Source organism: Eufriesea mexicana, unplaced genomic scaffold, assembly GCF_001483705.2.
Source record: "Eufriesea mexicana isolate 0111107269 unplaced genomic scaffold, ASM148370v2 scaffold4744748238, whole genome shotgun sequence".
Lineage (NCBI taxonomy): Eukaryota > Metazoa > Arthropoda > Insecta > Hymenoptera > Apidae > Eufriesea > Eufriesea mexicana.
The window spans coordinates 96,165-116,488 of NW_016907970.1; the positions used below are offsets into that span (position 1 = coordinate 96,165).

The 20,324-nt window shown below is 32.9% G+C and overlaps 1 protein-coding gene across 3 annotated transcripts in view; it reads right to left on the reverse strand.

The window, feature by feature from the left end:
• Positions 1-9,546: 9,546 nt before the first annotated feature.
• ZnT63C (solute carrier family 30 member 1) overlaps positions 9,547-20,324 on the reverse strand; it is a 121,794-nt gene continuing 111,016 nt past the window's right edge. For 2 of the 3 annotated variants that reach the window (XM_017903863.1, XM_017903871.1), the window contains exons 7-8: positions 17,833-17,943; positions 9,547-9,830 (exon numbers count right to left, since the gene is read on the reverse strand). In XM_017903863.1, the coding sequence (XP_017759352.1) occupies positions 9,633-9,830; positions 17,833-17,943 (309 nt within the window). In that variant the 3' untranslated portion in view covers positions 9,547-9,632. The remainder of the gene's footprint in view (positions 9,831-17,832; positions 17,944-20,324) is intronic. The other variant, XM_017903879.1, reaches the window with a different exon arrangement.

Below are 20,324 nucleotides of genomic sequence, written 5' to 3' on the forward strand. Positions count from 1 at the left end.
TCTGACTGTTACGTTATTAGATTAGCGAACCCCCTTAGAATCCCAGAAGTGGGATTATTCGTTTTATTACAAAATCAAGAGAGAAAAAGAAAAAGAAAAAGAAAAATACAAAAACAACCTCGAACGATATAAATGGTAAAAAGGAAAAAAATATAAGGGGATGCAAAGAACGTGTCTGCTTAGATTCCTTTTCAACACCCTTTTGTACAAAAGGGAATTCATACATATATACTCTTACTGACAAAAGGTAAGAAACAACGTAATCGTTCGGTAATTTTGGTACATAGGTTGAAGCTAAAAATGGCATAATAAGATAACATTCCTTACATCAGTAAACAATGAGCTCTTTTACGTGCATACATGTGCAAGGATCGCATATATATATATAAATATATGGATATGGAAGAGAAAGGAATAGAAAGAACGGTGATAAGAAAATAAACCGAATGAGGAGTGAAAGTGAGGCATGGAGGTACATAAACAAATATGGAAGGAGAAAAAAGAAGAAAGGAAGCCCTGGTAGAAAACGCGGCCGTACTAATGGACAGAAATATGGGATTGGTGGGAGGAGAAGAGACCAGACTAATTGTAAGTTAAAAGAAAATACATAAAATAGATCTTAGGACTGGATCAGACAATGCCAAATTAGTGTACCGAGACAGAAAACGAAAGACGAAGAAATGAGAATAAAAGCACTAAGAAGAGCGCGTTCAAATACGAAGAAGAAGTGAAGCTCTCCAAAAAGAAACTGTAAACGGTATTTAAGAAAATGTACGAGAACTGGAAAGAAAAGAGGAGTAAGGTATTACGAAGAATGGCTTGAGAGAAGGAAGAGCAAAAGCGAAGAGAAAATTCGGGACTGGCAAAGAAAGAGAGAGCAGGAGTAAGGGATTTGGAAGAGGGGAGAATACAGAAAGCGATGAGGAGGATAAGGGGAAGGATGAAAGAGATAGTGGATGGGAGAAGAAAGAGAAAAATAGAGAATTCAAAATATAATGTAAAATACAAGGGAATAGTTGGAGAAAAAAATCAAGCTATTTAAAGGGAAGGATGAGCAAAGGAGAGAACAGTTTTATAGCCAGATTTATATGCGGGAATGCGGTAAAAGGGAACGAACACTGGAGAGAAAGCGGGAACAGGATATACAGAATTTGTATGGAGGAGGAGGAGGAAACGATACCGCGTGTGATAGGGAAATGCAAAGTAACCAGAAGAGAAATAGGTAACGCCAAATTTTTATGCGAGAGCGGAAGAGGCCTGACGATAAGCGACAAACAAACAGACAGAAATGGGAATAGGAATAGGCCATTCGATTATTGCGGCAATAGACTATCCAAGTATAGATAATAAGCATAAAGTAGACAAATGTACATGCGTAGTCATAAGAATACATCTAATAACCGTAAGCCATTCTTACCCACGGGACAGGCAAGAATTACATTAAATAAGTAAATAAAAGTAAATAAATATTTCCAGATTTGGTAACCTTTTCCTATAAACATCTTTGTAGGTTGGCCAATCTCTATTATTTATTCTTATTATTCATAAGGGTAACTATTTCCCCGATGTATGCACGCAGATGTTTCGACTGAATTTGAACATAGCGTTGTCGAATGAGTGTCTGAGAATATAGCGCACCGAAAAATATGGTTACAATGCCTTTGCGTGTGCCTATACCTTTGACACCTTTTACATTGGGCGATTCGATGTTAACTACCAAAATCATCAAGCGATCAATTTTATATACAGATTTATTATTAGGCTTTCGCTTTAAGCCGATAAAGAACAAGGAGAGTGGATATTTTGTAACGATGTGCATCATGTTTCTTATATCCATAACTACGTGACCCTGTTTGAAAAATTCAGATTTTAGATCATTTAAATTCGTAAAACAATTGATATTCTATCCTACTGATTAAGAGGAGGAGATTGTTATTGAGTACGATGAGATATTTCAATTGCATCCATAGTATCGTTAATAGAGACAAGTATAGGAAATGTAAACAGTAATTGGTCATGTCGATGTATCATTAGCGTTTATGTTTATATCTGCCTCTTTCTCTAGCCTTGCGTGTTTGGGCAAGCTGTCTTTTTGTCACGGCGGTGGTAGAAATCCGTTACGTTGTAGCTCATAGCGAAGAAACCTTGGTTGTTGTCCAGTGCCATCATTGAACTAGGTAATTCCAAAAATATCCCGATAATCTGGTCGGGACACTTAAACTCGATTAAGGACCAATTATTCAGTCGTCACAGTTGTGTTCAGAGATTTCGTTTGAATTTGAATTTGAATTTCCCTATATATATTTGATAGCGAGAAGGAGTATGCTCGCTGTTATTGTAAATTTAATAGAACATAATCGCACGCGTCAGTTCGCTTCAACTGCCAAATGATTACCATCGGAAGCACGATACATAAAATTTATCGACGCAATGTTAGTTTAACAGTTTCTGAGTCAATTTCTAAGACATTCTCAGACTGAATATAGGCATAAACGTAGAAGAAATCTTCGATATGCATCCGGTAAGCGTTATTCGTGCGCGGTGTATTCTTTAGTTAGCGAAAATACTTGGCGAAATTACAAAATACCATTTTGAATACACGTGAAAATTTTCAAGTCTCGAGCAAACAAATACACAGGGTGATTCATTTAAATAGAACATCTATTTTCGTTACTATAAAAGGTAGGAAAAAATGTGAAGGCGGTGTTTGCGTGGTTTTAAAGGGTGACTAAATGACGGCGAGGAAAAAAAGTTCTACCAAGGTCATGTTAATAGCTTTTCCTAAAGATATCGATATTTCTTTACGCGTGGATAATAATCGATACTTTGATGGTACTTGGATGTATGCAGAAAAAGTAATATGTATAAAAGTAATGATATGAGAGAGAAGATAGCTTAAGGAAAGGGAGAAAAGGAAGAAGGAATAGGGAAAATATGAAGAATTCTTGAATTCTAACAATCTCGAATTGCGATCGAATCATTTTGTTGTCCCATTCAGTGTATGGACATACGGAGAGTAGACATTTATGATATTTTCCTTCCCTTATGCGTAAAACGATATAGCAAGGTAAATATTATTTACCGTTGTCGCATCTTAATTTTTGAATTCTTTTCCAGATCACGTTTTGTACCTCGTTTATATACCGATCAAGACACTCGCATACTTGATCGTTAGTTTTAATACGATACATTTCCGTTAATCGGTTGTCGTCACCGATGATTGGAAATTCGAATAATCGTCCGAGGTCCATATAAATCTACATGAATTTATCCATAAACTAATACTTCCTTTTCCTTATTACCATCTATTTTCAAAGGATAAATCGTGCGTGTCGTTCATCGTATAAATTGCACAGTTAAAATGTTCGGGCACAAATTCTTTAGGTATTTCTTCGGTGATTCGAGTTTCGGAAGAATCGGGTTTGCAGATAACGAAGATTTCTACGATCCAACGTCTGATGGCACTCCTATTTCAACGTTGTCCTCGATATAATCCTTTCTACGATATGGATATTAGACTATTATATTTATTATAAATTTTAGATGTATTGCCTCCTGAGACAACTTTACGTTTGGCCAACACTTTGGAATATCTTATTAAATTCGCCTGCATTTCCTTTACATAATATGTACTTAAATGTATGTTCTCTATCGTTACTTCAAATCTATTATTATTCACTGGAAATTAAGCTTCTATATGTTCTGTATTTCTAGCTTTAAGTGTAGATTCATTTTTACATTTATACGTCTCTTTGAATTACTGAATTGAATTTTAAATTTCTTACAAAGTGCATCATTATTTATTTTGGAAACAATTGGAGTTAAATGTATCTGAAATTGCTTGTTTCATCACTTGATCGCGTTACTAGAACGAGGACTGAAAGACTGAGGTCGTAAGCAGGAAGGAAGAAGAAAGAGGATTAAAAGTAGGAACTGTAAGTTATCTTATCGTGCCAAAGATATCTTCTTTTTTTAATTTCTGTCACATCGCAAGTAGTTCTTTTTATACATTCCGTTCTATTGGATAGTTGGCTAGGGACTAAGTGAAAGGACCGATTGCGAAGAAAGTGAAAGACCGATTGACGAAAAGTCAAGACTAACCGACTAAAGATCAAATATTAAATACACGATTTTCCTTACGACCGTTTTGCCGAAGAACATTTCCTTAATCCGCGAATCGAACGCGTCGAAGGAGGAACATTCCCCACGAAAAATCGATGGTAGGAAAGGAAACCCTCCTTCATCCTTCACGGTGAGATATACTGGTAAAGTACACGAGGGTCACCAGCATGTTGATGACCTTTTCGAAAAGACATAACTTTAATTGAACTCCAAGTAAGTTTATTTCATTACTTATATATATTTCTAAGGGAGGTTGCACAAACCTTTTTCTCTTTGTTCGTCAAAATGAAAATGTTCAGTATAAAATAATGCTACTACAAACCGCATGCCCTATTTAAGTAGAATAGGCTGAGGTGGCAAGTGAGTATCCTTTAATATTCTTCGGTATACTTCTACACTGAATGGTGCTTTTATAAAAATGTGCTTTTATACATGAGATTAATTTACTTACATTTCGAATGTGAAGTACTTCCTTCGAAACCCTATGTAAACCATGAACTGCGCATGTCAGATGTATCGTATTTTATCAACACGATTTTAGTTTTTTTCCTGCTTTGATTACATATTATTATGGAATAATTTTTAATAGTTCCGCCGAGTGAGAGTGTATTGAATTTGCCTATTCGTCTACAACGGTCTGCTATATCTTTCTCTGTGTTTCAAATATTCGAATTATGGCAATCGTCTGTGTAATTGTTTAACATAAGGAAAAATACGTTATAATTTAATTTATGATATTTCCTAATCAGAATTGCAGCCTAAATTAGCTATTGTAAAACGCTTGGCGTGAAAACGCGTAGCATGATGAAAAAGCACGGTCCAAAATTTCAAAGGCTTATAGCACTCACCGAAACGAGTAAAAAATGTTTAATCAACATAGGTCTTTACAATTATTCTACAATTATCCTCGTCGATGTAAAACTGACTTTTATTACTTACGAACATTCGATCAGGTAAGAGTTTCTTCCAGAAATCGTAACTGTTATAATCAAAAAGAAACCAAGTTATACTATAGCGATCATATTTTTTTACAAGTAATTTTAATTATAAATAATCATTATAAATGATTAAAGTTTTTGTTGACTATCTATAATCATTATAAATAATGGAAATCACTTTTGACCACTGTGGCAACCCAATAGTTGGCACACTCTCCGCCAGATTGTAGGTAAGGATTCTAGGTAAGTAATTCTACGATTGAGGTTCCCGCAAATGACTCGATGAACTCCCTGCGTCCTAAACATAGAAGTTCTTGATTTCCCTATATCCCGTGTCTCAGGCAAGGGTCTACTGGATAGCCTTACCGACGAGTCCGCTAGCGTTAGCAGACCCCGGACGAGAAACGTATCATTCCTATCCTTTTCCTCCCTCGGTCTGAAAAGTATCTCCGTATTCTTCACGCCTCAGGTACGAATAACTATCGATAATAGAAATTATTTTTGGTTACAAATCATTATTTTGGGATATGCGAATGGATCGTGCGAATCTCTTACCGAGTGGCACGAATGGCGTAGTAGAATATCGAATGACTGTTGGTGCGACTGATGAGTGATCAAAATGTGGATCGTACGAATGCTGTTATTAAATAATCGATAATAAGCGAAGAACGATCGATTTCGGGAAACGCTTTGAGAACCTTCGTTCGTTTAGCAATACCCAGTATACATAAATGAGTATAAAAGGAATATCGAATGATGCAAGAGTCAGTGTTAGAATGAGAGTACGAGTACAAATGTGTCAAGACAATTCTGCGTAAGCGCTGGTAGAGTAGCAATCTGTACTTCCATAATAAATTTCGTTATCGTTTGAATAAGTTGTTGCTTCTTTGTCAATGCCAATCCTAAATTATAGACAGGAAAAATTGTTCTTACAGGGAAATATATCCACAATCCGCAAACACGGAATTTGATGAAATTTGTACGAGAAATAGTCCTCTAAAAAATATTTGACTCGTACTTTTTGTATAACCTATTGTCCGCAACAAATTGACGCATACAGCCATCGAAGTTAGGGGTGAAAAACAAATTTTTTGGAATATCTTGGGAACCACTGTCAAACCCCTCTCCCTCCCTCCCTCAAAATATATCTTATTAAATGGGCAATGCGGCTACGTAGAAAATTTCTAAGAAAAATTAATTCGTTTAAATCACGTATTAAAAATTCGAATTTTTTTACTCGTTCGTCATACTGTTACGTCCAATCAACTGTATCTTTGCAACTGTTACGAAAGCATCATGCGCCAACTTAATATTACGTGATTAGTATTATATTTTTACGGATCGCGAATTTAAGTTAAAACAGACTATTTATTTGTAATTAAACAGTATAACGGTTAAATATGAAATGTTAGCAGAGTACTGTTTCGAACACGCGTTTTATAATATTTATAAGATGTTTAGACGATGGATGTGAAATGTGTACTGAGTTCCTCTTACATTTTTAAAAATTCACAACAATTTACAGTTGGTTACAGTTGGCACGGTAAGGGCGGAGTCAGAAATATACTTTTACACGATTGATTTAAAATTAGAAAAACTCTACTTTGGTCGGAGGTAATAGTGGCATTTCAAATTGTATTTACTTGAAGAGGTACGAAAGACCCTCGGTTAATATGAAAAGTATGGAGTTTATAGTTCCCAATATCCTTACGTTACCATCTACATTACAAGTTATAAAATTGAGTTTTCTCGTGCAACAAAGACAGTATGACACTATAAAGAATGAAAGTTCTATAATCCTTGTTGGAATTACCTGTGGGAATTTCACATAATAAAATCTTTAGTATTTTCGAAACTAAAAGTATTAAATATTAAAATAAGATTTTGTACTATAAAACACGAGTTAACCATATGCTAAATCTACGGAAATCTTATATTACGATCTTTGGCACAAAATACATGCTAATCTCAATTCGTTTTTGCTAGTTTTTATTTTAAGCATTTGAGTCGTATGTGGGAACGAGAGAGAGAGAGGAGGGGCTAAACTGATAGGAGCGAAGAAGAAGCACGTCGTGTACAGGGATTGTAAGAAAAGAAATATGTGCTAGGAGCAACGTATGAGCGATATTAGAGTGAGAGCGTGCGAATCTTTTTTTCTTTTATATTTTATACGATAAAGACACGAAATGTTAAATTAAGTAATCTAATAGTAGTATTCTGGAGACAGCAATCCACTTTTGCGTAAATCAATATTAAGTAATTTGTAGATGAAAATAGGGGACACGTGTTTCTGAAATTTGTAATTTTAATTCGCAAATAATAATTATTACATGAATAAATTTCAACCGTTCGTGCGACGCGAAGCACACCCGGATCATATTCTAGGAGCATGGTAACTTTTCCAATATTTTATCTAATTCTTACTAGTATTATAGGACATACTGTTGGCATTCATGAGCGATGCAGCATGCAAATTTGGGACGCGGTATCTATCACAACTGTATGGACATCAGCTTTTATAATCTATGTACGTATATCGTCTTTGAATAACATATAATTGTAAGTTTTACGTTTTTATCAAAATATTTATGATAGACGATCATGAATACAAGAGGTTCAAAAGAAAGATTCCAAGTTGTCGGTTTATGATCCGTGAATGTGAGTTTCGCGTTACATATATTCGTTGTAAAAAAGAAATTTTTTACTACATTTGCATTTACAAAGTAATCTTTCATCGATATTAGTAATGATTTTGTATCGACAATCATTAACTAAAGTCCTTCTAAACAAATTTTTCTATTTCTATTCAACTTATCTTCGAAGACACTCATTTACGATATCGAATATTCGTAAATACAAAAGTCGGTCATATACCGAAAGGATTGATCGTTGGATCTATGTCTATTAGATATCTTTCATTTCCCTTATCGAGTTCTATACGCTCTTAAATTTTCGATTCCCTTTATTTTTCCAACTTATACATCGATTTATCATCGAACACTTTTTTATGTGTGTGCATTTAACATTTTGTATATTTAATAGTAACAAAATATAATATTAACAACTAAGACTAAAAGTTATCGCTTTATCGCACTTTCAATTATTTTCCATATCTTACCGACAGATTCGAAAGTTTATCGTCTTTACCTAAAGTATCGAGAATCAGATACCTGAGAAATATTCAGAAGTATTCAGAGTAAGGACCCGTATTCGTTTCTCTTAAAATTAACAGTTTATTATTAACAATTGTCATTAATAAACCAAAGAGCTATTCTTCATAGATTTGCTCAACCAACTAGAAATAAAAATGCACCACCACGACATGTGCGGCATTCCAACAATCCCAATCCTTCTGATTATCTAATATACATGTTCCACGATGAAACGGTACAAGTTAACAAACATCATTCGTATACAAGAATCGTAGAATCACATTAACCATACACTGACCGCGAAAGAAATTAAGAAAAGTTTTAACTAAAGTTTCAGTTTTAATCGCATCATCTGTGATCAATCATGAGACATTGTACACAACATCTAACTCGAATACGTCTTGCAGAAAACTATTAGAATTAAACTAATAAATACTATAATTGAAATTTCGTGATATATATGCATTATGCGATATGTATGTATAAACATATGTATGTATGTATAAATTTTTCTACTTACATAATCTTACGAGTACCACTTACCTGAGATCATGTGACAATGTTCATAAATCTAAATAAATGTACAAGGTTAACTACACAAGGTCTGATTAAAACGTTCGTCGAATGAAAAATTAAAAGAACATATATGGAATAAACAACGGAACTGATTTAATTTCTCTTAAAATATTGTCCATTATCAAATATATACAGAGTGCAGCATTTTTTCTATATATAATTTAAAATAGTCTGGATATTTTGTATCGTTAATGATCTCAGTTATATCCTGGAACCGCCTTTTTATATCAGTGATCAAGTGAAATGTATTGAAACTGGCTTTCTCTTTTAGACTACTTCACTCTTGGCTAATAATGTTTTGGGATAACTAACAGTCGGAAAGATATGAAATTGCTAAATGAAATGAACGCGATGTAATCGTAATTGGAAAATTTTACAAAAGTTTGAAATGAAAAATAACGGAGGAAATATTACAGATTGATTTCTCATTTGCACGATAAAGAATAGAAATACGTGATTTTAATCGATACCTCATTTCATTTCTTATTCGCTAATCGAGTAAAGTCATTGAAAGTGATTGAAAGAAAAGAAGAGATTGCTAGAATTACGACCAACGTGATATTTTCGTTCTTAAATCAATATTTATGCGTGTATTTGTGCGTGTAGCAATATTTATATATCGCTATTTGCATAAATAGCATACATGCATCGAATTTATTACATCAGACTTTGTAAAACATAGAATATCACTGAGAACAGATAATGAAAAGCAATGAAAACTTTTTGTTGTATTTAATAGCCATAAAATATAGCGTGTATATTACTTTATTGAATTTTTATAATAACATTGTAATGCGCCGCAGATTGTGTTACAGAGGTAGATATTCGATAATACGATGATAACTTAGACAACCGATGTATTAACATGAGAATGTGGAAGTTGGACGGAAAGATGCGAAGCGGGTAGTGATAACAAATGTCCGCGTTCCATTTCATTTAATTCCTGTTGTTCGGCCCCACCCATTGAACCAGTGGAACGTACAAGGCTGTTACGTTGTCTGCACAAGTATGGTGTTTCCTCTGGTGAAGGAGTTTCACGACCCTGTATAAACATATTATACATACGTTTTTATTTTTATATTTGTTATATTATGTTATAATTATACATGGGATTTTTTAATACAGTAATTGTATACAATTGTGTGTGTGTGTGTGTGTGTGTGTGTGTGTGTGTGTGTGTGTGTGTGTGTGTGTGTGTGTGTGTAAAGAGGTAAAGAGGTAATGATATTTACAAAAAGATTAAAAGAGTATTAAAAAGATAATTGAACTATGAAAATTCAAATAAAAACTCATTTCAACCGAAATGACCAATTTTACAACGATGAAATTTCTATGAACTTTTCTGTCGATAAAAGTTTATATTGCACAAGAAATCGTATTTATATAATTCAGTAGAAAATTAATTACAATTAATTATGATTAATCCAGATAAGAATTTAATTTATCGATGATTAACGCCATCGAGCAAATTTACGGTTAATTTAATTCGTCAGTTAACAGTCGGAATAAAGGTATGGAAAAATGGCAAATATTAAAAAAAACACACTCATCTTCAATATCAAACATAATTTTACTGTCTCGAGGAGCTGCTCTACCTACCTACCTCTTTGTATAGTTGGTAAAAAGTCTGTCTAAAAGTTGGAAAGAAATACAGCTTTGCTTGATCGAAGCATAATAGCTTTCCTTATATAACCATAATAAGAGAAAATACGTGAATTTTTGTCAATGGCCAAAAGTGTGATAAATCGAACGAATAACATGGTGTAGCGAAGAAAGCGAACAGAATGGATCTGGATCGAATGAATATGATAATAACGAATGATAGAAGGCAAGAAGAGACATAGATATAGATTCCAAGCGTGAACCATTTATTTAAGATAAAAATCGCAACGACGTATAGCTGATTCGAATGATATAACACCAACATAAATAACCATATTAAGTGGCAGTCGCAGCTGATACCAAAATGTCATCGTTAATGTTGTCGTCATTCGGAACGATATATAGTTTGTAGCTATAAGAATACTTTACGATAAACGATAAAACGAAGAAAGTTGTTGATTTTACTTTCAATTATAACTTAGGCATTAAAGAAGGCGAGGTTAGGTTGACTTAATCAAAAGCTTATGTTTCCGAGCTATTAACTATGTAAAATGTATTAGTACTGCTATATCGCATTCTACCTATACGTATACGTAACATATACGTACATATATATCTGCATGCACAAAAGCATCCAACCGACAAAGCATCCTCCGCTTCATTTCTGGCTGAGTTTTTGGTTGTCAGTTGTCTCTAAGAAGCATCGTACACATTTCGACAACGATTTCGGATTTTGAATTTCGACTCGTGTGTCCAGCAACCTGACGACGATTGAATTATTAATTGAACCATACCTATTATAAATTGACGTGATAACTAATTAGAGACTGATCTAAAGATCAATAGGCGGGCCAGTACGTAAACAGATGGGCGAGGAGCGAGCGAAACAGCAAACAAATGGACGACTGTATCTCTTTATTCACGAATCATGGTACTTGGTATGAAGATGATTCGTAAAGAGTTTCAAGTCGACGGATATCAAGAATCCATACCGCACGGTAATTGCTTAATTAAAGCTCCGAAATTTTTCCGATTGCGCGTACACGTTTGAAACAGTTTTCTACCCTTGTAATATTTCATATTTTGTTGAGCATTGAAGTACTGTTTCGACGGCGTAGTTAGACACGCAGGAAAGAATAGCATTCCAGGAACTTCTCGCGCTCGCGCTCGTATCATCCAACGTAAATATCGCTCGATCCATTCGTCGATACTACGTGATACTTTGCCCTACCATTTTGTCCGGACAAAGGACAAAGCAGTATGGGATCAACTCTCGTAAAGCACACAACGAATCAAGTCCTCTTGGAACAGTCCGCTTCTAATCGTCGCCAATTAAGATCAACCTAGTGACGATACGCATATTTATTTTATTCCTTAAGTTACATTTCCCTAGTTTAATTTCAACGATACTCACAAGGTCGATACTTGTCAAGAAATTTTTTTACGTGTTCCTTTATAAAAGAAAAAGTCGTTAGAAATTGCCGAAAGGACCTTTTAACGCTACAGAGAATATAATGACGCTAGTTATAAAGATTTTTTTAATGGAAGATAAACGAAACATAGTTAACATGTTAGGACACCGAGTTTTGATAATGAAAATAATTACAATTTTTCCTTGCTCTATTTCAGTGGTATTATTTTACGTATTATTATTGCGTCATTTTTTGCGCAAAAATGGTGAAGAATGGTAACCATTCAAGGGTTGCGTTTTTTGCATTTTATGAGATTACTCCTAAAGCGAAGAGATTAGAAAGGAGAGATGGCCGCAAAAACGACGGGAGAAGCGGGAGAAAGAGGAAGGTGGAACAAAGACAGATAGATAGATAGACGAGGAAGTTGGAACGCGCTACGTGGAAAAAGAGTACAAAAATATCGGGCGACAAATTAAAGGAGTGTGAAACGAAAGAGATTGAACTCGAGAATAAACTAGGAAAGTTGCGAAAGGAGATAGTAAAAGGAAGGAAAACATGGAGAGAAAAGGGAGAAAAAGAGAGAGCAGCATGGGAAAAGGGAAAGCAAGAACTGGAAGAAAGGATACATAATTTGGAATGGATGAAGGAGAAAAGGGAAAAGGAGAAAAGAAAAAGGAGCATAGTAGTAATCAAAGAGACAGAACAAAAAGAAGAAATAAAGAAAGTGCAGGAGTTTAATAGAGAAAACATAAAAGTAGAAGTAAAAGTGGAGGAAGCGGGAGAGATGGATAAAGGAAAAGTAATTGTGTTAGCTAAAGTAAAAAGTTGGGAAAATAAAAGAGAAATAATGAAATTTAAGAAGAATCTGAAAAATATAAAAATATATAAATATAAAATATATATAATTACTTATAATATATTTATATTTACGACTTAACGCGGGAGGAAAGAGAAGTTGAAATAGAGCTGAGGGGTTAAAATAGGTAATAGGGGAGAAAAGAACTGAAGGAAGGAGGATAGATGATAAATAGCATGATTGAAAACGGTATGAAAAGGGGATAGCTTAGGAAAAGAAGTGGCGGGGAGAGGAGTTAAGAGAGGAAACGAGAAAGATAAAAAAAGACAAGATATGCAAAGAATAGTGCTTAAACAATAGGAAGGAATATAAAGAAAATGGTATATGAAGAAAAGGGAAAGACAAGAAAGAGAGGAGAAGGAGAGGGTCCGGATCACGAACTAAAACAAAACCAAACACACACGAACTAAAGTCAATTTCTCGATGTCGTTAAAAATTTACAGAATTTTAATCGTATATTCTTATAAGTATAAAGTAAATTATCGCATATATGAGAATTGCTATAAGTTACTTTCAAGTTTTTTATGAAGCTTTGAAAATAGGAAAAAATGCCTGTTATAGAGTGATTGCATTTTCTACTGAAATTGACATACCTTGCTACATTATATCCTTTATAACGATAAAGATCAGCTTATACCTGTTGATATAGCATCGAAGTGTAGTCTCTTAGCTATATGCGTGTGAAAAATATTAGTGAAATATTTATATTTCAACACTGATATAGCAATAGTTAGATCTACAAAATGGTAATCACGCGAGAACACGATAAATCTTAGATGAATGTATTGTATTTCCTCGAAGCTATTGAAGATGGCTGAACAAACATTTTTTGCAATACCTTGCACCCCCGATAGTTATAACGATATATTTGTAGTCAGACTATCAAAGACTTGCAGCAACCGCATCTTATTTGACAATTCCGAATATAATTATTACATATATTACACTTTTCGCTATTTATCATGGGCATACATTACTATGCATAGGCATAACTCGCTTTTTCGATTTAAATAAATAAAATAATGAACTTGACCTTCGAAAGGGTTTATAAGTCAGATGTGATGCGATCGAATGATTCACACTGTCGTAGAGATAGGATTGCGATCTGTTTTACATCGCAGATTCGTTCCGTTCGTTTTCTATGAAGTCATCTGTAGTCAATAGCTTATGCTGTTTCAATACAAAATATGGAATATTTAATTATTATTATTAAATAACATTAAATGTTATTATTAAATTATTATTAAAAGTACCGACTGCACGAGATTCCTGATTTGAATGTAATTTCGAGTCTTAATAATAAACGCAAGTTATTATTAATACGAATGGATATTCATACGGATTCTCATTTTTTGTTGCAATTTTAATTTCTTTGCCTTTAAGATGATGCGAAGATTATGGTATGGTAGATCCTTGAATTCAACTAGATATAGGCTATAATAATTATCTTAGGTCAAAAACATAAAGTGCTATTTGAAAAAACGAATTTGACCTTCCAAATTTCGAGAAAAAGATATATTTCTTATCAATTTCTCTTCCGGAATTATATACAACACAGGAAACACGATAACTTTTGTTAAAAATATTTTTCTGTTAGATTATCGCAAGTACTTGAAAAATCGTACCTAACGATATGTGGGACACCCTGTATATTGTATATGTACATATATACACAAAAAGATGCTAATTCCTCTTTACCGAGGGCTTTCATTTCAATCGCAACGATATGTAACATGATTAAGGTATGGCTATAGAAAGAATTTATGGAAATACTTGTCGATACAGGAGAAAATATTAATTCTTCTTCTACAGTAAAAGTATAGAAACCGTCTGATAGATTAATATATAATCGCTAAAATTTCAAAACTTTAATTAACATGTTGCACGGGTTCTTGATGTTCAGTTGATATGATATTTTGTAGGAATTAATTTTTTCATCAGACATGAAAAATGAAAAATGAAAAATGAAAAATGAAAAATGAAAAATTTCATTTTACACATGAAAAAAACTGACAAAAATTTCTACTCCTGTAACTGTGGACCACCATAGTGTACGCATTTTGCACACATATTTGTACATAAACAAACTTCAGTCTATACAATAATGGTATAGGTACAACAATGGTTTTCCGTTAATATCTTGGAAAGTATGAGTATGCGACACATCCATGTCGCATCGGGCCGGTACCACTGTGATCCTGGAGACATAAGTGTAACACACAATACATAGTTACTACACATATTTATGAGATTATCATAAAAAGATCTCTCGTACGGCATTTAGACGACGATACTCTGACTCCACTAGCGACCGGAAAAACCTGTATAAATCAATATAAAGTAGTGGTCAATAACTTTGATTACCTTAAATAGGCTCTATCATTTTTATAAGTATAGACATATAGCGTGCGTTTGTCTTATGAAGTTATTCCAGTATTGACACATTTCAATTTTATGAAAACTACGATACAAGAAAATTTTCGCAAGTAAAAGAATTTAATTTTTATGAAAATTTGTGTGTATGTAAATTATAATGTTCTATATAAAAGAAATTTTCTTTTATGGACAGGAAATTTTTTCAGGGGCTCCTTTAAATGCAAACTTTAACATTTTCAGCATTCTTTTGTCGTCTGATTATAATTCTTTTTCGAAATTTTTCTTCGCAATAGAATTATGGAATACTGAAAATGAAAACTTTTTTTAAACGCCAAGTTTTATTATATCTAGCGTTATTAAAAAAATATATTTAAGAGAATGAAGGAAAGCACTGAAAATTTATTAGTTAATTTCATCTGACTGACGAGGAAAGAAGGGAGGAAAGAAGGGAGGAAAGAAGGGAGGAAAGAGGGAAAAAAATGTAAAAGGAAAAAAAAGAAATAAGATATCAGTAACTTAACGATTCAAATGGCCTACTCTTCAAGCATTTATCGTGACGCGTTTATCTATTATTAGAATAACCACGCATTAAAGATTGTTGAAGATGTCTAAGTATTTCTCATTATTTTATTAAAAATGAAAAACTTTAAGAAAAATCGACCACCCGGTACGTAAGTACATACACGTATACGATATATATATATATATATATATACGATGAAAATATTTTATGTAAGCGATTATGCGATTATGTATAGCGTATAAAATAATATGTCACGACTACCATGGATTATTCGGATTATTTGGTGAAACCTTTGATGAAAAACTATAGAAAAAAAAAATGGTCGCAAAATGGACTTTCACAAAACGAATTTTCAAAGCGAAATTTTGTCTTCGTTACAAGATATTCTACCTATCATAAAATTAAAAAGGCTGTAAGAAGTTATGGACTGTAATTCATTAGCAATACCATTCATCGTTCGTAATGATATTTCCATTATGATTTGTAGGCGTGTCCGTCGTGCTTGACCGTCTTCCACGTACTATAAATTCATATATTTTGCATTTACGAGTTTATTTAAAACGCTGTGTAACAGCGTCTACGCTGAGAGATTAGAACTTAGAACTTGGAAGGTAGAAAATTTCACAATCTTGCACGACCATTGCAAGAACCGTTTAGAGTTTCATTGCCGCTTATCGTTGTATATCACCGCTCTGTTAACTAGAGAGAAACTCGGCACTCGGGTGGGAAATACTCGAGTACCTGGGTGCATATGAGATTCTCGGCTAGAAAACATTTCCCGGATACCGAAGTATCTACGTGATACCTGGATAGAAAATATTTATCAAATATTTGACAAATAGATTTGATCGGATATACCGCGTATCGTATATGTAATATATCATCTAAGCATCGTGTTTATTTACGGAATGCGAACAATCTCCGATGTCGATAACGACAACATCGTGGTTACTTTGATGCTACTCAGGATATATTTTCTACCCGGCAATCATAGATATCCAATTGAATCGGCTATCTACCTCTACTCTCGGCAATAAAATACGCGTTGAGAAAGGATGATCGCGAGATTTTAAAAGGATGCTAATTACCTGTCCTCCATGAAAAGCAATCGACACGTTTGAAAACTGTGCACGAAACAGTGCGTGAAAAACAATCACTCGCATCTTTTATGCGAAATTCTATTTGAAGCCTCTGACGATTAGTCAATTGAAAAAAATGTTTCATTTTTAATTACTAAATGATCATTTAAGAGCTTATTGTAATCGAATCAGTTATCTATTATTAATTTATCTGGCAACCAGTTGTTAGATATACACGCGCAAGTTTAGTTATCATTCGAACTTGGAATTCCAAGAATTTATAGCAATAATATATAGGTAACGAAAATTCTCAAGAAAGGTAAAAATGCACGCAAATAGAACGGTTGTTTCAAAGATAAACTAAGACAATGTGCTTTAACGAGTTGAATAAGAAATGCTATATTTTGTATTATGGTCACGCCCACCAGCTAAATAAATTGACAGATATAGTACAACTAAAATGTCAAGATTTACCGAATTGAAAAAGAAAAGCAGGACGATGCTGCATCGCGTTTACTACATTCACCATATTCTCATTCGACCATTTATTCCGAACATTTTCATACTTTATAACGAGTAAAAAATTAGATAACATTTTCATTTTATCGTACTCAAAAAATAGGAGAATATTTTGGGGAAAAATAGATAATTATATTTTTTCCAATGTTTAATGGTAAACCTATAATATTAATTTACAATATTCGTTATCGTAAAAATTAATGTAAAATTGTTCTCTTATAACCAAGTAAAGAAAAAGAAAGAGTTTTTTCTATCATTCTATCGAGTTTAGTTACTTAAATATCAAGAAATTCGATTATATTTATAAGTACTATGACTAGATTTATAAATACTTTTATACTTTACGTCGTATTGCACTTTCCAAATTGACTCCTGCCGATTCAAAGAAGAATCGATACAGTAATTTATCATGAACGTAACGGAATATTATTTGATTGCGTAATATGCATTTATAAGGTACAGCAGCGGAGAAATGAAGGATAAACAACAAGGGTAAATATCAGTTACCTATAACTGTATTTGAATCTGATTTAATAGCTTCTAAGCATCTTCCAAGACATTTTGATTTAGGGCAGCTTGAACGTGCATTTGTATCACTCTTCCAATCATACTGTAGAAGCGAAGGGGCAAATTTTAAGTGAATCAAAGGTATATTCGTTGAAATAGAAAATACATACTTGTTTAGAAGGGCCACAGCATGTTGCATGATTGCAAGGCTTGTCAGTCTTTGGACAATCCAATACACAATCTTCCGTTGTTGTTTCCTTAACGTCACTGTTAGAGCGATACTAGAATATTAATAATAGGGAATTAGCTTCATAATATACCATTATGAATCATATATTTTATAACGCAATTCAATTATTCGTATATTTTCTTCATAGTCCTCCGCGAATAATTATAAACAACATTTCTTTTCACCTACTCGTTTAATTATGTTAACATTCGATCGTTACATTGTCCAACGTGTTTATATTATTATTGATTATTATAAGATAGGAAAAGCAGTATAAAACTGATAACTCGATTCATGTACGGCAAAATTAAGAACAAAGTTAAGAACTACTTTCTTTATGTTTAATACGTACAGATTACCACTATTTTTCGTTGATTAAAGGTTACACAAACTAACTTTAATTCGCGTTAGTTCGTTAAATGAGAGGAAGATTTCGTTTTCGTTCACGATCGTTGAATCGTGTCATATAAAGTGAAATTTAAGAAACAAGAATGATTTTTTATTCGAAATATCTGATTAAAGAAGCACCAAAAATTTGTTAACTCCCAGCCTTATAAGGGGAGTGGAAACAAGTGATTTCCAAATTCAATTTTATAGTTCAATTTTATAATCAGACGTTTAATGATTTCTCTAATGAAATCACAGATTGATAATTGTCTCAGTGTCATTCGGTAAGTTCGGTTTAGTTTGGCTTGGTGGTTGCCAGAATTCTTCACTGCCCTTTGTGACAAGGGATCATTAATCAAAGCATTAAACAAGACATCAATTGTACCGTAGAAAGTTCTCACATTCGGATCTGTGACAAATTTTCTATGAAAAATTCGTTATTTCACTGTCTACGTTACCGTCTACCTTAAATTTACTACTAGAAAAACATATTAAGAAAACAAGAAAGCATACTTACATACACAGTGACTTTTGTCAATATTCAGACATCAGATTTTTTACCTTTTGGCTACCTATATATAACGTTAAATAATAGTGTATTGCATATATTACAATAAGTGTGTAAACAGAAAAAATAATTTGATATTTATTCATTTATTTACTAATTTCGTTAATTTAATAGGTAGAAAGTAGAAAGTAAAGAATCTGTTGATTTATTGCCTAAGCATCGCAAAACAAATCAGAAAAAGATACATTTCTAATTTGCAAAGATGTTCAGATATATTGCAAATTTAAATTATTAAACGAAGACAACGAGTTTGGCATAGTTTTTCTCATCATTCTTATGCAAAAAATAAGACCATACAATAGATAGAAAAAATGTACATAGCAAAGAGAAAGGAAGAATTCGTTTAAAGTAAGAATAAAACGTATAGTCGAAACAAGAGCGTGTTAGTAACTCGGTACTTAACTTTTACAAGAAATTACTATTTCAGCTCTTTTAACATATATTTATTACATGTTCGAATATTTTTGCGACTTTTTTTTTTTCTTTTTTTCTTGTGAAATTTTTAGATAACTTAATTTCTTATTTATTATATAAAAAACTATTTGCAAGAAATAAAATAAAAATAAAATGTATGTGTCTACTATCTGTGATAGATATTTTACTATATTAGAAAATAGATAATTCGATAATAAAATTATATACGATAAAAAACAGTAATGTTTTACTGTCGAATAACATGGTGTCCGAATATTAATAAGATATTAATGTACATATGATGCTTATATGAAATCATAAAAAATTAGATTTAATATCGTTTTAATATTTCGTAGGTCCTCCCTCAACATCAGCAGTAATAGCTTGCAATCATCGGGGCATTAACAATATTAGGGATTTTGTAATATCTACAGTATAACCTCGTGTATATAAACTTTTGGGAGTTGGAAGTTCAGATAATAAAAGTTCTAACGTTCAGTTACCGGGATTCATTGGATACCTGTACCATTTATTCGCACTTTATTTCTGTAGCTCGGCTAATAGAAATGTTCGTAAACAATGGTCGATTTGTTTGCATTCATTTATTTGGCAGAAGTTGTTTATTTCCTTTAATGAATTAAAATCAAATATTCAACTGATTGATGATATCTTAATAATTTAAAAAAAAATAATTTTAAAAAAAAATTGCAAACTCGCAATTTTCTAATAATCTTTCATCGATTTTATGTCTCTAACATAATTCTATTTTCAATTCTATTACCCAATTCAGTCCAAATATATTCAATCGAGTTTAGATTTGATGATCGAGATGGTGTATGTAATTGATGTAATTGATGTAGTACGTTATACGACACTCTGTAATACACGACTTTGTAATACAGGCCGTATATTTGGGGTCATTGCCGTCCTCGAATATTCATTGACTTCCGAAATCCAAACTGATGAAATTATTTTTTAATATTTTTTAATATATTTAAATATATTGCAACCTGCCCATAGTAATATTAATGAACGACAGATTTTTTACTCTTGGCAGTGCTATA